At 43.9% G+C, this 22,873-nt stretch overlaps 1 protein-coding gene across 1 annotated transcript in view; it reads right to left on the reverse strand.

The window, feature by feature from the left end:
* The window catches only part of LOC115468163 (centrosome-associated protein 350-like), a 59,330-nt gene that overhangs the window by 13,150 nt on the left and 23,307 nt on the right, over positions 1–22,873 (reverse strand). The window contains exons 3-7 of the mRNA XM_030199707.1: positions 21,260–21,430; positions 17,066–17,150; positions 14,336–14,511; positions 7,745–7,952; positions 4,734–4,856 (exon numbers count right to left, since the gene is read on the reverse strand). Of these exons, the coding sequence (XP_030055567.1) occupies positions 4,734–4,856; positions 7,745–7,952; positions 14,336–14,511; positions 17,066–17,150; positions 21,260–21,430 (763 nt within the window). The remainder of the gene's footprint in view (positions 1–4,733; positions 4,857–7,744; positions 7,953–14,335; positions 14,512–17,065; positions 17,151–21,259; positions 21,431–22,873) is intronic.

A 22,873-nucleotide genomic window follows, 5' to 3' on the forward strand; every position in this document is an offset into this window, starting at 1 on the left:
AAACGACAGGTCTTGGCGGTCTGCTGGATATGAGCAGAGAAGGAGAGAGAAGAGTCAAAGATGACCCCAAGGTTTCGAGCTGAGGAGACAGGGTGAATGAGAGCGCCATCAACAGAAATAGAGAACGGGGGGAGCGGGGAGGTGGGTTTGGGGGGGAAAATGAGAAGCTCGGTTTTGGTCATATTTAGTTTCAGGTGGCGTTGAGACATCCAGGCAGCAATGTCAGACAAGCACGCTGAAACTTTGGTTTGGATGCAAGGTGAGATATCAGGGGTAGAAAGGTAGATTTGGGAGTCATCAGCATAGAGATGGTAGGAAAAGCCATGGGATGAGATTAATGAACCAAGGGAAGAAGTGTAGATAGAAAAGAGGAGGGGACCAAGAACAGAACCCTGAGGTACGCCGACAGGCAGAGGAATAGAAGTAGAAGAGGATCCACCAGAGTGAACACTAAAGGTGCGGAGGGAGAGGTAGGAAGAGAACCAGGAAAGGACAGAGCCCTGGAATCCAAGTGAGGACAGGGTATCGAGAAGTATGCTGTGATCGACAGTGTCAAAAGCAGCGGAAAGATCAAGAAGAATGAGGATGGAATATTGACCTCTGGATTTAGCCAGTAATAGGTCATTGGAGACTTTAGTAAGCGCAGTTTCGGTTGAGTGGAGAGGGCGAAAACTAGGCCACTCCTCCACTAGCAACATTCCATGTAGAATCTTCAATAGTAGCAACATTCCATATATTTATTTAGATTTTGCTCACACCTTTTTCAGTAGTAGCTCAAGGTGAGTTACATTCAGGTACTCTGGATATTTCTCTGTCCCAGGAGGGTTCACAATCTAAGTTTGTACCTGAGGCAATGGAGGGTTAAGTGACTTGCCCAAGATCACAAGGAGCAGTAGTGGGATTTGAACTGGCCACCTCTGGATTGCAGGACCTGTGCTCTAACCACTAGGCCACTCCTCCAGGGTTGGCTTTGATATATAGGTCATTCTTTCATATACAGGTGGAGACCTCCCATATCTCCTCTTCTTTGGAGGTGATAACCTGTTCTCTTTATGATGACACACTACAAGGAAAATTCTGTTGTGTATTGTTTTACTGTCCTCCTGGAAAATGGAAATTAGCCCAAGATGATTTTAGGGATTTTATTATAGCCGAAAATATTTTGTTATTGGGCGATATTAACGCTCATTTAGATAATCAAGAGGACTCAGAATCCACAGCGCTAGTAGATACACTGCAATATTTAGGGTACTATAGGGTGGAAGGAGATCCAACTCATGAAAAAGGTCATCAGATTGATCTATTTGCATATAGGATACAGTCTAAGGGTGATTTTCAAACTGAAGAGCCTATATGGACACCAACTATCTGGTCAGACCATTTTAGATTACAATTTGTAAGTCCAGAGGTTGTTAATCCTTTTAAGTCAGGTATTAGTAGGAATTATCTTTCAAGGAAAAGCCTCAAAGAGATCAAAATCTTAACAGATTGAGAGGCTCTTTTACTAAGTTGCGTAGGCGTGTACGTGCGTCCTATGGACGTCAATTTTGAACTACCACCCAGCTACGGCGTGGCCTGGGCAGTAATTTCATTTTTTTATGTGCGTCTACTAGGCGCGCTGGAAATTTTCCGGCAGGTGGCACTAACCAGGCAGTAAGCGGCATTATACGCACATGGACCATTACGCATGAGACTTTACCGCTAAGCCAATGGGTGGCAGTAAGGTCTCGGGCCCAAAATGGACATGCACCAATTTTTATTTTGCCGCACATCCATTTTCGGCCAAAAAAAAAGGCCTTTTTTGCAGGCACGCTGAAAAAATAGACCTGCGTGCGTCCAATACACACATCTACACCACAGCAGGCCATTTTTTGGCACACCTTAGGAAAAGGACCCCCCTAAAGAGCTAAACAGATCCAATAGATCTCCTCTTCATCACTGGCAAAAACCTTCCAGACAAAAACTTTATATTATTTCTTTATCTTTTTTCTTTTCTTTTATCAATTTTTTCAATATTCAACATTCATAATGCAAAGACGAAAAAGTACTTATCTCAAGAAAGCTCGTATAAAGTGCAGGATCAGAGCCAAACCAACATTCATCAAGCTATTCACGTGCCCCCGAGCCAACAATGGTCAGCGTATCGCTTAGCTGCTTCAGGGTCCCAGATGGTGGGGTATCTATCAGTGGCATAGCCAAGGGTGGGCTGGGGTGGGCCCAGGCCCACCCACTTTAAGTTTAGGCCCACCAAGTAGCAGCACACCTATAATGTGGCTGGCAGGGACCCCAAGTCCCACCAGCCAAAAACTCCCAACAACCGTTTGCTGCCAGTGAAAATCTGCTATTTAAAAGGTATACAGGGGAGAGGGGGTGTTTGAAAGGCCATATGGCATGCAGGCAAGAGAGGGAGAAACCAAATCACTTGTAGGACAAGGTGGAGTTCTGCCCACCCACCTTGGGTCCAGGCCCACCCAAACTTGGGTGTCTGGCTACGCCCCTGGTATCTATACATAACCACCACTCTTGGTCTTCCTCGACTATCGTCAACCATCATTGGCATGGGAATAGCTTTTTTCTGGCTCCCATCAGCATTATTCCCAGATATTCAATGCCAGGCCATGTCCGATACTGTTACTGAATATGCGGCCGGCTATCCCTTATGTGGATAAGTGTAATATTCAGCACTTATTGCATACGTGACACCACATAAAGATATGACTGATTTTTAGGTGGCAAATGCATTCAGCCCGTTACCACATAAAGGCCAACTCTGCCCACGGACCGTCAACAAAATAGTTGGCCATGAGTTTAGCAGTCTGTGGTGATATTCAGGGGCACTAACCGGTTAACTGCCATTGAATATCTGCTCGTAACCTCGGGGTCATCTTCGATTCCTCCCTCTCCTTCTCTGCACATATTCAACAGATTGCTAAAACCTGTCATTTCTTCCTCTATAATATCGCCATAATTCGCCCTCTCCTTTCTGAGCACGCTACCAGAACCCTCATCCACACTCTCATCACCTCTCGCTTGGACTACTGCAACTTGCTTCTCACAGGTCTTCCACTCAGCCATCTCTCTCCTCTTCAATCTGTTCAAAATTCTGCTGCACGATTGATATTTCGCCAAAGTCGCTATGCCCATATCAACCCTCTTCTGAAGTCACTTCACTGGCTCCCTATCTGTTTCCTTATACAGTTCAAGCTCCTCTTATTGACCTATAAGTGCATTCACTCTGCTGCCCCTCACTACCTCTCCACCCTCACCTCTCCCTACACTCCCTCCCAGGAACTCCGTTCACTAGGCAAAGCTCTCTTAATTGCACCCTTCTCCTCCATCGCTAACTCCAAACTCCGTTCCTTTTATCTCACCGCACCTTATGCCTGGAATAGACTTCCTGAGCCATTACATCAAGCTCCATCCCTGGCCGCCTTCAAATCCGGGCTAAAGGCCTACCTGTTTGATGCTGCTTTTAATTCCTAACCTGTCACCTGCTCTTAACCTTTATCTTGTCTTCCTCTCTTCAATAGTCCCTTTTCTCTATGTGCCCTATCTGTCTGTCCTACCCTTAACCCTTATTTGTCCTGTCTGTCTGTCTGTCCTGATTTAGATTGTAAGTTTTTTTGGGCAGGGACTGTCTTTTCTTCATGTTCAATTGTGAAGCGCTGCGTACGGCTGGTAGCGCTGTAGAAATGATTTGTAGTAGTAGTAGTAGAATATCAGTGGATAGCCCTGAACAAACGGTTTAACTGGTCAGGAGTCGTTTTGGCTAGTTAAATCACTTTGCATTATCGACCCCATTATTAATACAGGGGCCTTTTTACTAAGCCACGTAAGTATCTAGGTGTGCCCAACGTGCGTCAATTCCAAGTTACCGCCTGGCTACCGCGTGGCCCATACGATGATTTCATTTATTACGCGTGCCCACTACGCACGCCGGAATATATTTTTATTTTCCAGCACGCGGGCGGTAACCGGCATTTTATGCGCGCAGACCGTTACTGCCCAGTTACCGTGTGAGACCTTACCGCTGGGTCAATGGCTGGCGGTAAGGCCTCGGACCCAAAATGGACGCAATTTTCACTTTGCCACACATCCATGTTCAGCAAAAATTTTAAAAAGGCATTTTTTACAGGTGCGCTGAAAAATGATTCTGCGCGCGCCCCTAAACCCGCGTCTACTCTACTGCAGGCCATTTTTCAGTGCGCCTTAGTAAAAGGGCCCCACAGTGCCTGCAAAATAGACAGTTTATTTATTTATTTATTTATTTAGTTGCTGCTTTTGTATCCCACATTTTCCCACCTATTTGCAAACTCAATGTGGCTTACAATATGTTACAACGACAATCACATTAATAGGATAAGAATTTCAGAATACAGATATAGATAAGGTGCATAAGAATATCATGTAGGATTAGAAGTGGATAAATAGATAAAACATAACATAATGATATCAGGACAAGATATAATATTCAGTAATGAGGGTGTAATTAAAATAAACAGATTAGAAGAGTTCCATAATAGTTGTATCTGGTGTGGTTTAGGAGTCAGTTCGTTATGGGGGATCCTTTTTGTACGTCTTTTTGAACAAGTAAGTCTTCAGTAATTTTTGGAAAGTTGTCAAGTCGTGTGTTGTTTTTATGGTGATCGGTAATGCATTCCATAGTTGTGTGCAGATGTATGAGAAGCTAGATGTATGTATAGATTTGTATTTGAGTCCTCTGCAGTTCTTACCTTTCTTGTCTTTTTTTGAGTGCGGTGTTTCACCCTCTTGATATCTAGACAGGAGAAGGTCGGTGCTTGCGCTGCTGAGTGATCCTGGAGAGGCGTTGCCTTTTCTGTGTTCCCAGGGTCTTTCTACAGTAAGAAACCATGAATATTTAGCTTCACTTAAAATAAGTTACAGGGATTCTCTTTCTAGCCTTAGTATTTAAAATATCCAAATAGGCTTCTTAATAACGTGAAAAATGACCCCAGACTAACTACTACATTCTCTTCAGGTACAACTGATCCGCTAACCCAGAAACACACTAAATAGTTAAAAAAAAAAAGGTCTTTATTAATATAGAGATTATTGTTTTTCCCCAGAGTTCCGGGTATGACTCCTAAAGTTTTCCTCAGAAATATTTCCTTAAATTATTACTTTAAAAGGAGTGAAGCCTGTGAAAACTGGGATTACTTTAATCAGTGGGATTTGAATTAGAGACTTAAGTATATGTATTGTTAAATAACTTCTGTTTTTTAAAAGAGAAAGAATGTAATCAGATGTATTATTTCTAACTAATATTGGACAATAAGTATGTTTTCAATGAAATGATTTGACTATACACCGTATTGGCCTTGTAGAAGCCAACCAGATGATCAATGTGGAATAATGAATTAGACAGGTAATATCTGGGGATAATCAGGTTAATACCACGGGTTTTTTTTCTGATTACTGTTTAATCGATCTCCTTGTCTTGTTTCACTCTCCCTATTTAGTGGTCTAAGGAAGAGAATAGAATTACCTGACTGAAAGAATTCCTACATATTACTTTCTCTGTATTTCCAGCAAGTTGTTTTATCGCTTGTAAAAATTTAAATGGTTATAAATAAAAAATGTAAAAAAAAAAAAGGTCTTCAGAGCTATCTTAAAGTTCTTTAACAAAGGCTCAGCTCTTATATACAAAGCAAAGTTGTGGGGCCTGGAAATAAAAAGCGCTTTTTCTTGGGGCTTCGTAATATGCTCGTCTAGGGTTGAGTAAGAAGAAAAGTCAATGATCATTGAGAGAGCAAAGACCTTTTGCTAAGCTGCGATATAAAGTGGCCTTAGATTGTCCTTACACGGGTTTTCCCTTCATGCTATAGCCAATTTTACTGCGACATTAAAATGGCCACTTTCCCACTTTTTGTAGTCATGGCCATGTGCTATTGTTAACTAAACCAAAAATAAGGGAAGGAACCCTAAAACGTAGTTCAAATGTACAAAAATTTATAGCAAGAGTTCTCTTATATATGGTCCGACTTCCAAGCTTCAAGACGCTGACAACTGCAGTATGCAACAAGAGCAGGACTGCTTCATCATTGGCACAAAAAACCTCCTTGTGTATATAAACAGCATACACGCAATAAACGTCTTCCTTCCAACATGAAAAACATACTAACGCTTTCATGCTGTATTGTTGTGTTCCAAAATGTATGCAAAAGGAACTTTTAGCTTGTGGTTCTTCCTTTCACTCCTCTTCACTGAAGTATGAGACTGCGACCTACGGTGGCCAGCGTTTCGATGACTGCTTCAGAGTCCGACAGTCAAAAAATTATCGAGAGAGCTTCATCAGTCTCTTCTGCCATTAGTTTGCAGCCATTAAAATTTACCACTTTAACACTTACTAAAGTTTGTACGCAGTAAAGGTTCATGCAGCAAACCTGCGCTAATCAGTTGGAGTGTGGTAATGTAGCTGCACTAATGGATTAGCACAGAACATGCCTCCTCTCTTCCCCAGACATGACCCCTCTGTTTGTTGCTGTTTGTACCCAAACTGTGTTTGGGAGGGGGGGGGGGTATGTTTAACTAGGTTGTACAAAACAATATAAGAGAGCCTTCAAGGATAACTGTTTTCTTACACAACTCAAAAATAATCCTCTTCTACTGAATACTACCGAAATGAGACTCTGATCTGATTTTTATCAATTTTTAACTATTTTAACTGCAGAGCTGAACCAGACAACCGTAGTGTGAAGTGAGTTTATGTGTCACGGACCCTGATGAAGTCATCGAAACTTTGGCCATCGTCGGCCGTGGACAGCAGGAAGAGTCTGGGCATCCTCATGAGCTAATTTAAGTTGACATTTTGTTTGGACTTTGAAATAAATTATTTTGGATGTTTTTTCTGCCTATGATGACAGCGAGTATGCCTATGATTGATCGGATCTGTAGCATACAAGGAGTCCAGCCAAGAAGGAGCCTGTTGAGGCTTTTCCTCCCTATTTTTATAATATAAAATAGTTAAAAATAGATACAAATCAGATCAGAATCTCATTTCAGTAGTATTCAGTGGAAAAGGATTAGTTTTGAGTTGTGTATAACTAGGTTGTACAGCATTGTTCGTTTGTTCGTATACCATGTTGTTCTGAACTCTTGTTCTTTCAGTTTTTGACACCCAACTTCTTTTTCAGTTTTTCTTTCGAGTTGATATGTAAAATTAAAATTCAGAGGACTATCTTTTCTGTACCATGGATAACATATTCTGATTTAATTGGGAGTGATATTTGGGCTTCCATTGCCTATGTTGTATGTTGTTTTCCTTTGGCTTGTTCAACAGAGTCCTCTTGTTAAATAAAAAAAGAATTTTCATTAGCTAATCAATAAGGTGAGAGGCATTGACACTACCCCTTAACATGGTTTTCCACTCTACCCTAACCCTTTGAAATGGTTTCCCTCTTTACTGTTCCCCATGACCCTACTCCGTTGAAATAGTTTTCCTCTTGACTGTACCCATTGGAATGGTTTCCCACTTGACCCTATCCCATTGAAATGGTTTTCCTCTTGACTCTACACCTTGAAATGGTTTTCTACTTGACCCTACTCCGTTGAAATAGTTTTCCTCTTGACTGTACCCATTGGAATGGTTTCCCACTTGACCCTATCCCATTGAAATGGTTTTCCTCTTGACTCTACACCTTGAAATGGTTTTCTACTTGACCCTACCCTGTTGAAATGGTCTCTACTTTTCAGCACTTTGCACATGTAACATAGCTCACTTTACCGTTCTGCCTGTCCTCTAGCCTCCTCACGAGCTGCTCAAATTGCCTCTTTAGATCCCACAGATCCTCTTTTAGCTGATGGTTTTCCTCGTTCAGCTGGTGATTGACCTCCCGTAGCTGCCTGGACTGGCTCCTCAGCTGACTAATTTCTTCGCAGAGCCCTGGTCCATACATCTCCAGGGAGCTGAACCTGCTTTCAATCCTGTTAATCTTCCAAAAGTACAGCAATATTATATATACAAAGATCTATGGTAAAGGACACTCACTTCCAAACCAAACATATATAAACATGTATGCAAGTTCATATATCAATACAGGAAGTTATTTGGATTTCTGTGAAGGAAATACTTAGATCCTGAATGCAGCTGCGAAGGTCAAAAATTTACATCAGGCGTGGATGCTGTTCAAAAATACCATCCTGGAAGCCCAGGCCAAATATATTCAGTGTATTAAAAAAGGAGGAAGGAAGACCAAACGACAGCCGGCATGGTTAAAAAGTGAGATGAAGTATGCTATTACAACTAAAAGAAAATCCTTCGGAAAATGGAAGAAGGATCCAACTGAAAATAAGAAACAGCATAAGGAATGTCAAGTCAAATGCAAAGCACTGATAAGGAAGGCAAAGAGGGACTTTGAAAAAAGATTGCGTTGAAGGCAAAAACATAGTAAAAAATTTTTTTAAGTATATTAAAAGCAGGAAGCCGGCAAAAGCATCAGTTGGACCAGAGGATGACCAAACAGTAAAAGTGGCACTCAGGGAAGACAAAGTGGACAGGGGAGCTGGGCTGGTGGTTGGGAGGCGGGGCTAGTGCTTCTACGGTCTGTGCCCTGAAAATGGCAGATACAAATCAAGGTCAGGTATACACAAAAAGTAGCACATATGAGTTTACCTTGTTGGGTAGACTGGATGGACCGTGCAGGTCTTTTTCTGCCGTCATCTACTATGTTACTATGTTACTTGTGGCCTAGTGGTTAGGGTGGTGGACTCTGGTCCTGGGGAACTGGGGAAATGAGTTCGATTCCCACTTCAGGCACAGGCAGCTCCTTCTGACTCTGGACAAGTCACTTAACCCTCCATTGCCCCAGGTACAAATAAGTACCTGTATATGTAAGCCACATTGAGCCTGCCATGAGTGGGAAAGCACAGGGTACAAATATAACAAAAAAAATGAATTATTTGCTTTGGTCTTCCATGAGGAAGATTTGGGAGAGATACAAGTGCCAGAAATTGTATTCAAAGCTGATGAGTCAGAGAAACTGAATTCAAACTCTATAAACCTGGAGGATGTAATGGGGCAGTTCTACAAACTGAAGAGTAGCAAATCTCCTGGACCAGATGGGTATTCATCCCAGAGTACTGATAGAACTGAAATATGAACTTGCAGAACTAGTGTTAGTAATATGTAATTTATCTTTAAAATCAAGCATGGTACCAGAAGATTAGAGGGTGGCCAGTATAACCCAGATTTTTTTAAAGGTTCTAGAGGTTATCCGGGAAATTATAGACTGGTGAGCCTGATGTCAGTGCCAGGCAAAATGGTAGAGACTATTATAAAGAACAAAATTACAGATCATATTCAAAAGCATGAATTAATGAGACAAAACCAACATGGATTTAGTGAAGGAAAATCTTGCCTCACCAATCTATTACATTTCTTTGAAGGGGTGATCAAACATGTGGATAAAGGTGAGCTGGTTGATATTGTGTATCTGGATTTTCAGAAGGCGGTTGACAAAGTACCTCATGAAAGACTCCAGAGGAAATTGGAGAGTCATGGGATAGGAGGTAGTGTTCTATTGTGGATTAAAAACTGGTTAAAAGATAGAAAACAGAGAGTAGGGTTAAATGGTCAGTATTCTCATTGGAGAAGGGTAGTTAGTGGGGTTCCCCAGGGGTCTGTGCTGGGACCACTACTTTTGAACATGTTTATACATGATATAGAGATGGGAGTACCTAGTGAGGTAATTAAATTTGCTGACGACACAAAGTTATTCAAAGTTGTTAAAAGATTGTGAAAATTCAAGAGACCCTTACGAGACTGGGAGACCTGGGCATCCAAATAGCAGATGACATTTAATGTGATCAAGTGCAAAGTGATGCATGTGAGAAAGAGGAACCCGAATTATAGCTACGTAATGCAAGGTTCCACATTAGGAATCACTGACCAGGAAAAGGATCTAGGTGTCATCGTTGATGATACTTTGAAACCCTCTGCTCAGTGTGCAATAGCGGCTAAGAAAGCAAATAGAATGTTAGGTATTATTAGGAAAGGAATGGAAAACTACTACTACTACTACTACTACTTAGCATTTCTATAGCGCTGCCAGGGTTACGCAGCGCTGTACAAGTTTAAAGATGGGGAAGGATAGTCCATGCTCAAGAGAGCTTACAATCTAAAGGTAACAAACTATGTAGTAAGTGTAGGTATCATGAATGGAGAAGGTGGTTATGCGCCAAAAGCAAGGGAGAAGAGATGGGCTTTGAGTAAGGACTTGAAAATGGTCAGGGAAGGCGCATGGCGTATGGGCTCGGGAAGTCTGTTCCAGGCATAAGGTGATGCGAGGCAGAAGGGGTGGAGTCTGGAGTTAGCGGTGGTGGAGAAGGGTACAGATAGGAGTGATTTGTTCTGAGAGCGGAGGTTACGGGTGGGAACATACGGGAAGAGGAGGGTAGAGAGGTAATGGGGGGCTGCAGACTGAGTGCACTTGAAGGTCAATAGGAGAAGCTTGAACTGTATATGATAGCGAATCGGGAGCCAGTGAAGCGACTTGAGGAGAGGGGTGATATGAGAGTAACGGTTCACGCGGTAGATGAGACGTGCGGCGGAATTTTGGACAGATTGAAGGGGGGATAGGTGGCTAAGCGGGAGGCCAGCGAGGAGAAGGTTGCAATAGTCGAGAGGTAATGAGCGAGTGGACGAGGGTTCGGGTGGTCTGTTCAGAGAGGAATGGGCGAATTTTGCTAATATTATAGAGGAAGAAGCGACAGGTCTTAGCTATCTGCTGGATATGGGCAGAGAAGGAGAGGGAGGAGTCAAAAATGAGGACGTTATAATGCCTTTGTATCGCTTCATGGTGCGGCCGCACCTTGCATATTGCTTGCAATTTTGGTCAGCGCATTTCAAAAAATATATAGTGGAATTAGAAAAGGTACAGAGAAGGGTGACGAAAATGATAAAGGGGATGAGACAACTTCCCTATGAGGAAAGGCTAAAGCGGCTAGGGCTCTTCAGCTTGGAGAAAAGGCAGCTGAGGGGAGATATGATAGAGGTCTATAAAATAATGAATGGAGTGGAATGGGTAGATGTGAATTGAATGTTCACGCTTTCCAAAAATACTAGGAGTAGGGGGTACGCAATGAAGTTACAAATAAGTAATTTTAAAACGAATCGGAGAAAATATTTCTTCACTCAACGTGTATTTAAACTCTGGAATTCGTTGCCAGAGAATGTAGTAAAAGCAGTTAGCTCAGTAGGGTTTAATAAAGGTTTGGATAGATTTCTAAAAGGAAAGTCCATAGGCCACTATTAAAATGGACTTGGGGAAAATCCACTGCTTATTTCTAGGATAAGCAGCATAAAATGTATTGTACTGTTTTTGGGATCTTGCCAGGTACTTGTAACCTGGATTGGCTACTGTTGGAAACAGGATTCTGGGCTTGATGGACCTTCAGTCTGTCCCAGTATGGCAGATGCTGGGCTTGATGGTTCTTCGGTCTGTCCCAGTATGGCAATACTTATGTACTTTATAGGTCTGGCAATTTTGTACTGTCCCCTTTTGGCTTTCCGATTCAATTGCAGTTGGCATCTTCTAGATTCCATTTAAAATTTCCTGGGGTTTTCCCTCATTTTTATCTTTTCCTCTCCTATTTAGCCTAATTATTATAGTGTCAGACCTCAACTGGGGCCACAGACTGCAGCTTCCTCCATTACCCAGAGTCTGTCCACTTGTCCCCAAGTCAATAAAGTTGCACGACCAACTTTGCAATTAGCATGCAAAATTGTGTGTGCAATTTATAGACTAGGGTCAGTTATATGCATAACTTAATGAGCTAATGAGCTGCTAACTGATGTTACCAACCAATGACTGGTAATAATTGGCATTAATTTATAGTAATTAAGAAGTTCAACATATTAAGAACATAAGAATAGCCATACTGGGTCAGACCAATGGTCCCTCTACCCAGTATCCTGCTCCAACAGTGGCCAATCCTGGTCACAAGTACCTAACAGAATCCCAATGAGTAGCAAGATTCTGGAATCCCAAAAATGCGCTGGGCGGGGCTTCCCTACCATATAAGGGTCAGTCTTTTGGTGTTGGGGGGGTTGGGGGCTATAACTCCTCCAGACCTACAACCCCCCTGTGCCCTTGTGTGCATGGGGGGGGGGGGGAACCTCCTGTTTGACAGGTCCAGGCTTTTTTTTTTTTGACAGCCTGGACCTGTCAAACAACTTCTGTGGGAAAATTGTGCCTTGGCGTATGCCCAGGCACGGTCCTCCTGCAGAAGTTCCCCCAATAATCAAAACTAATAGTGGGCATAAATTTGCATGCTATTAGTTTTGATCATGAGGGCTTTAATCCCCCGCACTGTTCCGGCACTAATTTTCCAGCGCTGTTCAGGGGATTTGATCATTGGGGCCTTATTTCCTCAGGTTTATTCATTTATTTCATACATAGTTTTTTCAAAAATGCTTCAAAATGGTTTACAAACTTCATAAGTAAAGCAACAGCCCCAAACAACCCCATAACCCCCAATTGCATTATAACAATGTTGCCAAACCCGTAAAATAGCCAAACACAGCCTCTTCACTATCTCCCTTTATACCCCCAGAACCTTTCACAAATAACCACGCCTTACAGAGTTTACGAAATGTTAAGATATCAGGGATATCACGCAACTCCTCACAGGAATGTATTCAGATATGCTTCCATGTGTTACTTAACATATCATTGCCTGGTAATTCCAACAGGATCTTCTGGGATGATCATAAGGCCCTAATCGGCTCATAGGGTTGAATACAAGTCACTCAGGGGTCCTTTTATTAAGATGTGCTAACAGATTTAGAGGGGCATAATTGAAAGGCCCATCTCCGGTGCCGGCGCCACAAGTGGGCAGAGCCAACCGTATTTTCAAAAAAGATGGCCGGCCATCTTTTTCTTCGCTAATACGGTTGGGCCTGGCCAAATGTCAGAGTTCACCGGGGTTGAGTTGGCCGGCCTCGGCTTTTGGCCATAATGGAAAAAAAATGCCGGCCATCTCAAACCCGGCAAAATCTAAGGCATTTGGTCATGGGAGGAGCCAGCATTTGTAGTGCACTGGCCCCCCTCACATGCCAGGACACCAACCGGGCACCCTAGGGGGCACTTCTAAAAATTAAAAAATAAAAATAGCTCCCAGGTGCATAGCTCCCTTCCCTTGGTTGTTTAGCCCCCCAAACCCCCCCCCCAAAAACCCACTCCCCACAACTCTACACCATTACCATAGCCCTAAGAGGTGAAGGACATACCTACATATGGGTACAGTGGATTTTGGGTGGATTTTGGAGGGCTCCCATTTACCATCACAAGTGTAACAGGTATGGGGGGATGGGCCTGGGTCCAGCTGCCTGAAGTGCACTGCACCCACTAAAAACTGCTCCAGGGACCTGCATACTGCTGTCAGGGAGCTGGGGATGACATTTCAGGCTGGCATAGAGGCTGGCAAAAAAAAGTTTTTTACTTTTTTTTTTTTTGGGTGGGAGGGGGTTGGTGACCACTGGGGGAGTAAGGGGAGGTCATCCCCGATTCCCTCCAGTGGTTATTTGGTCAGTTGGGGCCCCTTTTTGAAGCTTGGTCGTGAAAAAAAAGGGACCAAGTAAAGCCGGCGAAATGCTCGTGAAGCCTGGCTTTTTTTTTCCATTATCAGGCAAAGCCGGCCATCTCGTGAGCACGCCCCCATCCCACCCCCGTCCCGCCTTCACTACCCTACCAACACGCCCCCTTGATGTTTCGCTGGCTCCGTGACGGAAAGCAGTTGAACCTGGCCAAAATCAATTATACCGATTTCGCCGGGTTCAGGAAATCGCCAGCCATCTCCCGATTTGTGTCGGAAGATGGCCGGCGATCACTTTCGAAAATGAGCTGGTTAGTGCCCACTAAATGCTAAGAAGCCCATAGGAATAAAATGGGCAGCTCAGCATTTAATGTGCACTAAGGTGTTTCACAAAGGCATGCTAGCGTTTTTAGCGTTTGGTAAAAAATAAGCGTGCACTAAACTAATCATTAGTCCATACTATGAATGCTACCACGCCTTTGTAAAAGACCCCTTAAAAAAAGCCCCAAGGTTTCAAGGGCCAATCCATAAAGGATCTTAAAAATTTTTTAATCTATTCGCTGCTCCACAGGCAACTAGTGAAGTTGCCACAACGCCAGAGTTAAATATATTTCCCATGAGTTCGTATCTGTAATAACTTCTGCAGTATATAACGAGAGAAGAAGCAAATTAGAATTGCCATATCCTTGTCTCCTGCTAGATTTATCACTTTCCACATTCATATCAGGCAGTAGGCGTAAGCTTACTTAAAGACCAAAGTGACCAGCTCTGAGCTCTCTACCTTTTGCTGAAGGAGATTAACTTCTTCTTTGAAATCTTCTAATTTCTGAGAATATTCAGCTCTCAGTTCTGCTACGTCATTTTTCTGTTGTGAAATTTCTTCATCGGTTTTTGCTAACTCCAGGACTGCACTTCCATTGGCCTCCTGGAGATCGTTGATCTGACTTTTCAGGCTTGCTACAATCCAGAAGGTTAAAGACATACATTAGAATGGGTGAGACTTTGCTTTTATTAGCACAGTGCTGCATCTGATACAGGGGAGTAGCCAGACTTCGGCGGGGGGGGGGGGGGGGGCAGAGGGGGGGGGGCACATTTTAGCCGACCCCCCCCCCCCCGCCATTGCAGACACCAACCCCACCCCACCCCTGCAAATTGCCGACCTTGCTCCCCCCCTGCCGACGACCCTCTCGACTCCCCCTCCCGCCGCCAACCCGCCGTCGCCTGCCTTTGCTGGCGGGGGACCCCAACCCCCGCCAGCCGAGGTCCTCTTCTTCTCGCAAAAGGCTTCCTTCTGTTTCTGACGTCCTGCACTTACAACCAGCAAAGGCAGGCGACAGCGACGGCGGGTTGGAGGCGGGAGGGGGGTCGGGCGGGTCGTCGGCAGGGGGGTCCAGGGCCAAATCTACGGGGGCCCAAGCCCCCCCTGGCCCCATGTAGCTACGCCACTGATCTGATATATGGATGGGCTGCACTGGTCCCTTCAGGATCCTGAAGTTTAGACACTTTCTTTAAATTGCCTAAATGGATTTGCTGCCTAAGGATTAGAGCAGGAGGCCCACACTGCAGAAGCTTGGATTCAAATCCTGGTGGTGCGCCTTGTAACCTTGAGTGAGGTACTCCACCTTTTGTTGACTCAGGTGTAAACTTATCACTAACATGTGTTAACTGGTTAAAGCAATTTAACTAAATTAAATGGCGCAGGCCCCATGATTCTCCATAAGGCCTATTTTACTAACTATCCCCCTGATATTTAGCGCTATTTAAGTGGCCAGAACAGCTGCTGACCGCTTAAATAGTGTTTAACCAGCTATCCACCGATATTCCCGATATAACCGGCTATCCGCAGATTTTTTAAAGCCGGTTTTGCGGTCATATTTGGTCGTGAGAAAACCTGGTATATGTTTGACCAGTTTAAAGATAACCGGATAAGTTTGACTTAGCCGGTTATCTTTAAACCGTCCAAAAGTAAACCAGATATTCAATGACGGTCAACAGAAACGGCCCAGCATTGAAAATCCAGTTTTAGCACCGACCACGGGAGTTAACCGGTCTGCGGTCTGAATATCGGCCTGTTGTGTGTTTAACTCTACCACAAGTTAACTGGTCAACACACATTGGTAAATGGCGGCCCTTAGATTTTAAGTCCTCTGGGGACAGGGAAATACCTATTGTAGATTGATAGAGACATTTAAATACCTATGCGGCATAAATGCACAGGAGACGAGTCTCTTTCAACTGAAAGGAAACTCTGGAACGAGGGGGCATAGGATGAAGGTGAAAGAGGATAGACTTCTTCATGGAAAGGATGAGTTCGTGAGACAAAAAACTGTATCTGAATTCAAGAAAACTTGGGACAAGTATACACAGGATCTCTAAGAAAGTGATAGGGAGAATAGGTGGCAGGAAGGGCAGACCGGTTAGGCCATATGGTTCTTCATCTGCCATCATTTTTCTCTGTTTCTATGTTGAGTTACCAGTGAAAAGCTATGAGCTAAATCTACATTTAAAAAAATACATAAATTACCCCCTCCCCCAATCCGGACATTTAGGGGGACGCTACCAATGTGGGCTACTATTAAGATGGGTTATTTTAGCACTAACCCCGTTTTAAGCAATGAGACCTAGTTATTAATAACCCGGCTGCAGGAATGTGGATGAGGGCAGGCCCAGACCCTGATAAACAGAGCTACACAGAGGGTTAAAAGTCAACATAAACTAATTTATTAATGTGCCAGGGATCACTTCACAGATACAAAGAAAATAAACACAAACAGCCAGTCTTCTTGTGGCCTGGCCTGCACTGCTGTCTCTCAAAAAAGCAGTATATTTAACTCGCCTCGGAGCTGGGACCCAGGGATAAAGTTCTGTCTCTTGCCAGACAACAGTCACTAGCCACCTGCCGGTCAGGTTTTCACACACAGTTCTGCAAGGCTCCAAGATTAACTTGGCCTACCTGGATGTACCGTCTGGGAGCCTCTGGGAGTCACATGAAGGTGGTGGAGGCATAGGCGGTAGGGCTCCGATTCTTCCCTCTGAGTTCCCTTGACCTGTGCTCCAAGCTTTTACATTTCTTGGGCCACACCCTCCTGGTTCCCCCCTTTCCCGTGTCACCTCGTTCCTAGGTTAAGGTGTTTCGGCAACTGTGAGGGAGTATCATTAAGGGGGAGTGGCAGCTTCCTATAAATTTTCTCACACCGGGTTAGCAGTGTAATAATCTGTCTTAACGGTAGCCCAAGTTGATAACTTCCCCCCCCCCCCCCCCCCCTCAGTGGCAGTATCCAAATTTTAGCACTGAATGGTTTGTACTATCCAATTAGCAGCGATATTCAGACCATTAACCAGATAGGTAGCAGCCTTTTGGACTACAAGATGGGAGCAGAACATGGCTCAGTCCTTCCTTTACAGGAGAAAGAAATAGATTTGAAACAAACATTTCACTTATCTCACACGAGATTGTTTCAAATGACTTTAAGACAAAAAAGTAAGGTCTTTTCTGAATGTTCCACTGTACCTATTTGTCGCTGCAGCAGAATAGGAGAAGTGGGGTCAAGTGCAGCACGAACAGGGTTCTTTAATTCTTCCTCAGAAATCTCCTCCTAAAAGTGCAATGTGTTTGTTAGTGTAATATATATGTACTGTGGGATCTCACATCACCATAAATTATTGCTTGCTTCACAAGTCATCATTCTTTCAGCCTCATATTATAAACAATGGCAGAAAAAGGCAACCTGCCCGTCCAGTCTATGAAGAGTAGCAAGCACGTCTCCCCATCAGGTCAGTAAAGGGGTAGGAAGGGACCACGGGAGCTACACGGCTGCAAGAAGCACCGATGGGGATTATGGAGGAGGTTCCTGCTTTTGGGCCCCATCTCAAGATAAGGTAGCATTATCCCAAGAAGTATCACTAAGCTAGGGAGCACATGATCCCTGGCCAACTTATACAAGGCATGTAACAACACTTCCTGAAACTAGGAGTGAGAATTACTACTACTACTACTTAACATTTCTAAAGCGCTACTAGGGTTACGCAGCACTGTACAATTTAACATAGAAGGACAATCCCTGCTCAAACAGCTTACAATCTAAAGGACACGTGAACAGTCAGACCGATAGGGGCAGACAAATTGGGGCAGTCTGGAATTCCTGAAAGGTAAGAGTTAGGTGCCGAACGCAGCATTGAAGAGGTGGGCTTTAAGCAAAGACTTGAAGATGGGCAGGGAGGGGGCTTGGCGTAAGGACTCGGGAAGGTTGTTCCAAGCATAGGATTATGGAGGAGGTTCCTGCTTTTGGGCCCCATCTCAAGATAAGGCAGCATTATCCCAAGAAGATAAGCTCAAGATTGTAAGCTCTATCGAGCAGGGACTGTCTCTCTGTGTCAGGTGTTCAGCACTGCGTGCATCTGGTAGCGCTATACAAACGTTAATAATAATAATAGGGAGCGCAGTATCCTTGGGCAACTTATACAAGGCATGTAAAAACACTTCCTGAAACTAGGAGTGAGAATTACTACTACTACTACTTAACATTTCTAGAGCGCTACTAGGGTTACGCAGCGCTATACAGTTTAACAAAAAAGGACAGTCCCTGCTCAAAGGAGCTTACAATCTAAAGGACGAAATGTCAAGTTGGGGTAGTCTAGATTTCATGAATATAGTGGTTAGGTGCTGAAGGCGACATTGAAGAGGTGGGCTTTGAGCAAGGATTTGAAGATGGGCAGGGAGGGGGCCTGGCGTATGGGCTCAGGGAGTTTATTCCAAGCATGGGGTGAGGCGAGGCAGAAAGGGCGGAGCCTGGAGTTGGCGGTGGTGGTGAAGGGTACTGAAAGGAGGGAATTGAGGGTGGCTCCTAACATAGGAGCTGGCCCTTCCCCAGGCAGGTGATTCCTGGAGTTCCTGAGGGTCCCCAGGAGTCAGGGGTGGAGCATCAATACACCATGCCCACGGGAAGATCAGAGAGGGGCTGGGAGTGTCTGGGTAAGTTACCACGGAATATAAAGCCTCATTTTCTTTCTCTCTTAACTGATTGTTTGAACCTGTTTGGGAGAAAGAGTTGTGGAATATCTTCTGTGTGATTCTATAACGGGTAGAGGTTTCTCTCTTTCCATAGAAAAATGAGTGCTTTTTCTATTAATATTATTTTCACAACACAACAATCAAAGAGAATCTTTGGAAAAAAAAAGAACTTATGAGATCAAAGATAAATGATTATGAAAATATCAACGTAGGAGAAACTTAATTCCATCTCTCATCTTAACTAGACCACGTACTGTGAGAGGCAAGTTCAGAAAGCCAAAGGAAGTTGATGCCAACATAATTAATCATAAAAGATAAGGTCAGTTACCTTAATAACTAAGGTTATGATGCTTCTGTGAATTGCTTTTTTTTATTGTTTTGTTTATTTATTTATTTATTTATTGCACTTGCATCCCACATTTTCCCACCTAATTGCAAGCTCGATGTGGCTTACAGAGACCTGTAATGGCATCGCCATTTCAGGGTAGAAGATACATTTGGTATTACAGTGAGATCAAGGATGACATAAAAGAGATAAGCAAACAGTCATAGAAAGGTGTCGTTCAGCGTAGGTGGAGTGGTGAGGTGTTGTATTGATGCTATGGGTTCTCGTGATAGGCTTTGTTGAAGAGATAGGTTTTCATAGATTTGCGGAAGTTGGAGATTTCATTAATTGTTTTCAAATTTGTTGGTAGTGCATTCCACATCTTCGTGCTCAGGTAGGAAAAGCTAGTCGCGTGTGTTAGTCTGTATTTTAATTCTTTACAACTCGAGAAGTGTAGGTTGAGGAGTGTGCGGGAAGATCTTTTAGCATTTCTGTGACTTGAATAAGAAAGAGAAAAAGGGAAGTGAGCTGAAGAGATGGGGGAACGGGAAAATTTCCTCAGCCCTCAGGGTTCAGTGCATGGACTGTAAACAATAAGGAAAGTCTTAAAAATATGTGAAAAGTATGATAAAAGGCATTCCGGCTGTGGTTAATGACTGAGGAGCTGAAGCTGTGCAGTGCTGCTTGTCCAGTCCAACTTGCTCATTACTCTGAGGGAGTGAGAGAAAAGCCAACTGATTTTGTGGTAGTAACGCTAGGGATCAGCAGCAGCCATTTTGAACTTGGAACCAGACTGGGTAGAAGCAGAGGGGGATCATTCCTGCTCAAGCCCACTAGGTCACCATGGATGGCCCCTGCCCTAGGTAAATCCTGGGGTTCTCAGGGGTCCAGGGTGGAGGATGGTTGAATAGGGATAGGGTGGGGGAGATCTTGATGGGGTGTTCACGCTTGTCAGGGGTTTGGAAGGGGTGCTGGTTTGTCAAGGAGCAGATTGACATTCTGTAAAGGAAATACTTAGGTCCTGAATGTATTTTATGGGTCTAGCACTTTTGCACTGCCCCCTTTTCAGTTCAATTGCAGTTGGCATCTCCTAGAGTTACAGCACCATGAGCCTTCATTTAAAATTCCTAGGGTTTTCCCCTCATTTTTATCTTTCTCCTTCCCATTTAGCAGTGGGGAAAGAAGTAGGAACTGGAAGACAACCGAAAGTTGTGTTGCCAACAAACCCCTGAATTATTCACCACAACCAACTGCCGTTCCCCGGAGGTTGAGCCCCCAGGTTGAGGCAGCCAGTGGGACTAGTCCTCAACCAGGAAATGTCAGTGTCCAAAGGCAGATGGTACAGGACAAGGGCAGGCCACCGAAGATGTGGTCATGAATCAGAGATAGTAGCCAGGCAGCTCTGGTCACAGCAGATGGTAGCCATTGCTGAAGCCCTGAGGAAGCCGTGGAGCTGGAAGAAAAAGGAGCGCACCGCTGACGTCATCACAGGCTGACATATCAAGACGTGCAGGGATGGAGCCCCCCCCCCCTCCCGTGCCACGGAAACAGACCACCGGAAGCTGCGCCACAACGTTCCCTGCCTGACCGCGCCTCTAACAGTGAAGATTCCGTGCCCTCACCTGCCGCTGGACATTCCCTGAAGTGCCCCCAACACGCTTCCAGGTAAAGGGGGTGCGATAGGCCGCTACTTAACTAGTTAACAGCGAGCCTGCTAACCAGATAAAGTTATGACACCAAAGGCTTTTCTAGCTTTATACACCAAGTTAACCAGACACCAGTCTGAATATCAGCTGGTCCCCAGTTTTTTTGTTTTTTTTGGTTACTTTGGTCCCGAGTCCCAGTATCAGCAGCATTCTGTCCTGGAACCCTGGGAGCCCTGCAGGCTTGCTGGCTCCACCCAAGAGGAGGAAGCGGACCCCCCCCCCCCCTTACATATTGTATTTGAATACTAGAATTTTTTAAAATTGTCTAGCATTAAAATAACCAACAACCTATCCAGCAAAAATCCCCCAGTCATCAATTACCTGTCCTGAACAACTCTTCCAATCATCAGGCATTACACATCATTCTTCTGTCAATGACTACTACTAATCATTTCTATAATGCTACTAGATGTACGCAGTGCTGTACACATTATATGCAGGTACCTTCTCTGTCCCTAGAGGGCGCACAATCTAAGTTTTTGTACCTGGGGTAATGGAGTGTTAAGTGACTTGCCCAAGGTCACAAGGAGATGCAGTGGGAATTGAACCCAGGTCGCCAGATTCAAAGCCCACTGCACTAACCATTAGGCTACTCCTCCACACCACACCACACCACACCATCTCGTTTACTATAACAAACTCTTCAATCCTCAGGTGTCTTACCATTCTCTTTAATTTTTTACTTTCTGACAGATGGTGTTTTTCCTCCAGCAGCTTTTGATTTTCAATTTGCATTTTCTGCAGCTCTTTGCTAATTTGGTTCATCTTCTCTTCTCTGTCCATCAGTATGGCTCTCAGTAAGGGCAAAGACACATCCTGCATGTCCTCTGTCGTCTGGTTACAAAAAAATAAAGAGAAATAAATTCAAAGCAGAGCAAAATTAGGATTAATTCGTTCATGCCACTGATATCCCACTGATCAATAAATCAACATAGCATATAAAACATAAAACCAATTAAAACAGAAACAAAAACATTAAATTAGTCACCTTGGGGTCCTTTTACTAAGGTGCGATGAAAAATGGAGAGACTTGCTGACCTGAACATGAATACCTTAGAGGAAAGGAGAAACAAGGGTGGCATGATACAGACGTTCAAATATTTGAAAGGTATTAATCATAAACGAACCTTTTCTGGAGATGGGAAGGCGGTAGAACTAGAGGACATGAATTAAGGTTGAAGGGGGGGACAGACTCAGGACTAATGTCAGGAAGTATTTTTTCACGGAGAGGGTGGTGGATACGTGGAATGCCCTCCCGCGGGAGGTGGTGGAGATGAAAACGGTAATGGAATTCAAGCATACATGGGATAAACACAAAGGAATCCTGTTTAGAAGGAATGGTTCTGTGGAATCTTAGCAGACATTGGGTGGCAACGCCGGTAATTGGAAACAAAACGGGAGCTGAGCAGACTTCTACGGTCTACGCCCTGATCATGACTGACTAGATAAGTGATGGGCTGGGATGTAAATGTTAAGGGGCTTCGATGTTAGCTTCGGAACTTAGTACAAGAACAGTACTGGGCAGCCTTCTACGGTCTGTGCCCTGAGAAAGGCAAGGACAAATCAAACTCGGGTATACATATAAGTACATAAGTAATGCCATACTGGGAAAAGACCAAAGGCCCATCAAGCCCAGCATCCTGTCCCCGACAGTGGCCAATCCAGGTCAATGGCACCTGGCAGCTTCCCAAACGTACATACATTCTGTAAAATGAGTTTATCTTGTTGGGCAGACTGGATGGACCGTGCAGGTCTTTATCTGCCGTCATTTTCTATGTTACTAAGGATCTTCTGAACTGGTTCCATATTACAAAGTTGTTGTATCCATCACCATTTCACAGATGTACCGTAGATAAAGAACTGAAATGCTGTTGATCAATACAACAAACAGTAAAGATCGTCACCTTCTGGCATTAAGAATGTGGATATCCATAGTGCTTCCAGATCACTTTGGCAACAGATACTAATTGTTAGTGTTAATATATAAAGCCTGTACACACGAACCTTATTCTACCACAACATTACTGTATTTGTTCATACTGGAATTGGTGAACGCCGATACGGTACTATGTAAGCCACATTGAGCCTGCAAATAGGTGGGGAAATGTGGGGTACAAATGTAACAAATAAAAATAAAATAAATATTTTCAAGTGCTACAGAAAGGCAGCGGTCTTCATGAATTTTTAAATGAGGGTCACTTTATTGGAATTTGTACCCAAAGAGGCTCAAGGAGATATTGCTGGCCAAATGTCAATGAGTCAAAACAAAATAATCAT

The sequence above is a fragment of the Microcaecilia unicolor genome, chromosome 4, assembly GCF_901765095.1.
Source record: "Microcaecilia unicolor chromosome 4, aMicUni1.1, whole genome shotgun sequence".
NCBI classification, from domain to species: domain Eukaryota; kingdom Metazoa; phylum Chordata; class Amphibia; order Gymnophiona; family Siphonopidae; genus Microcaecilia; species Microcaecilia unicolor.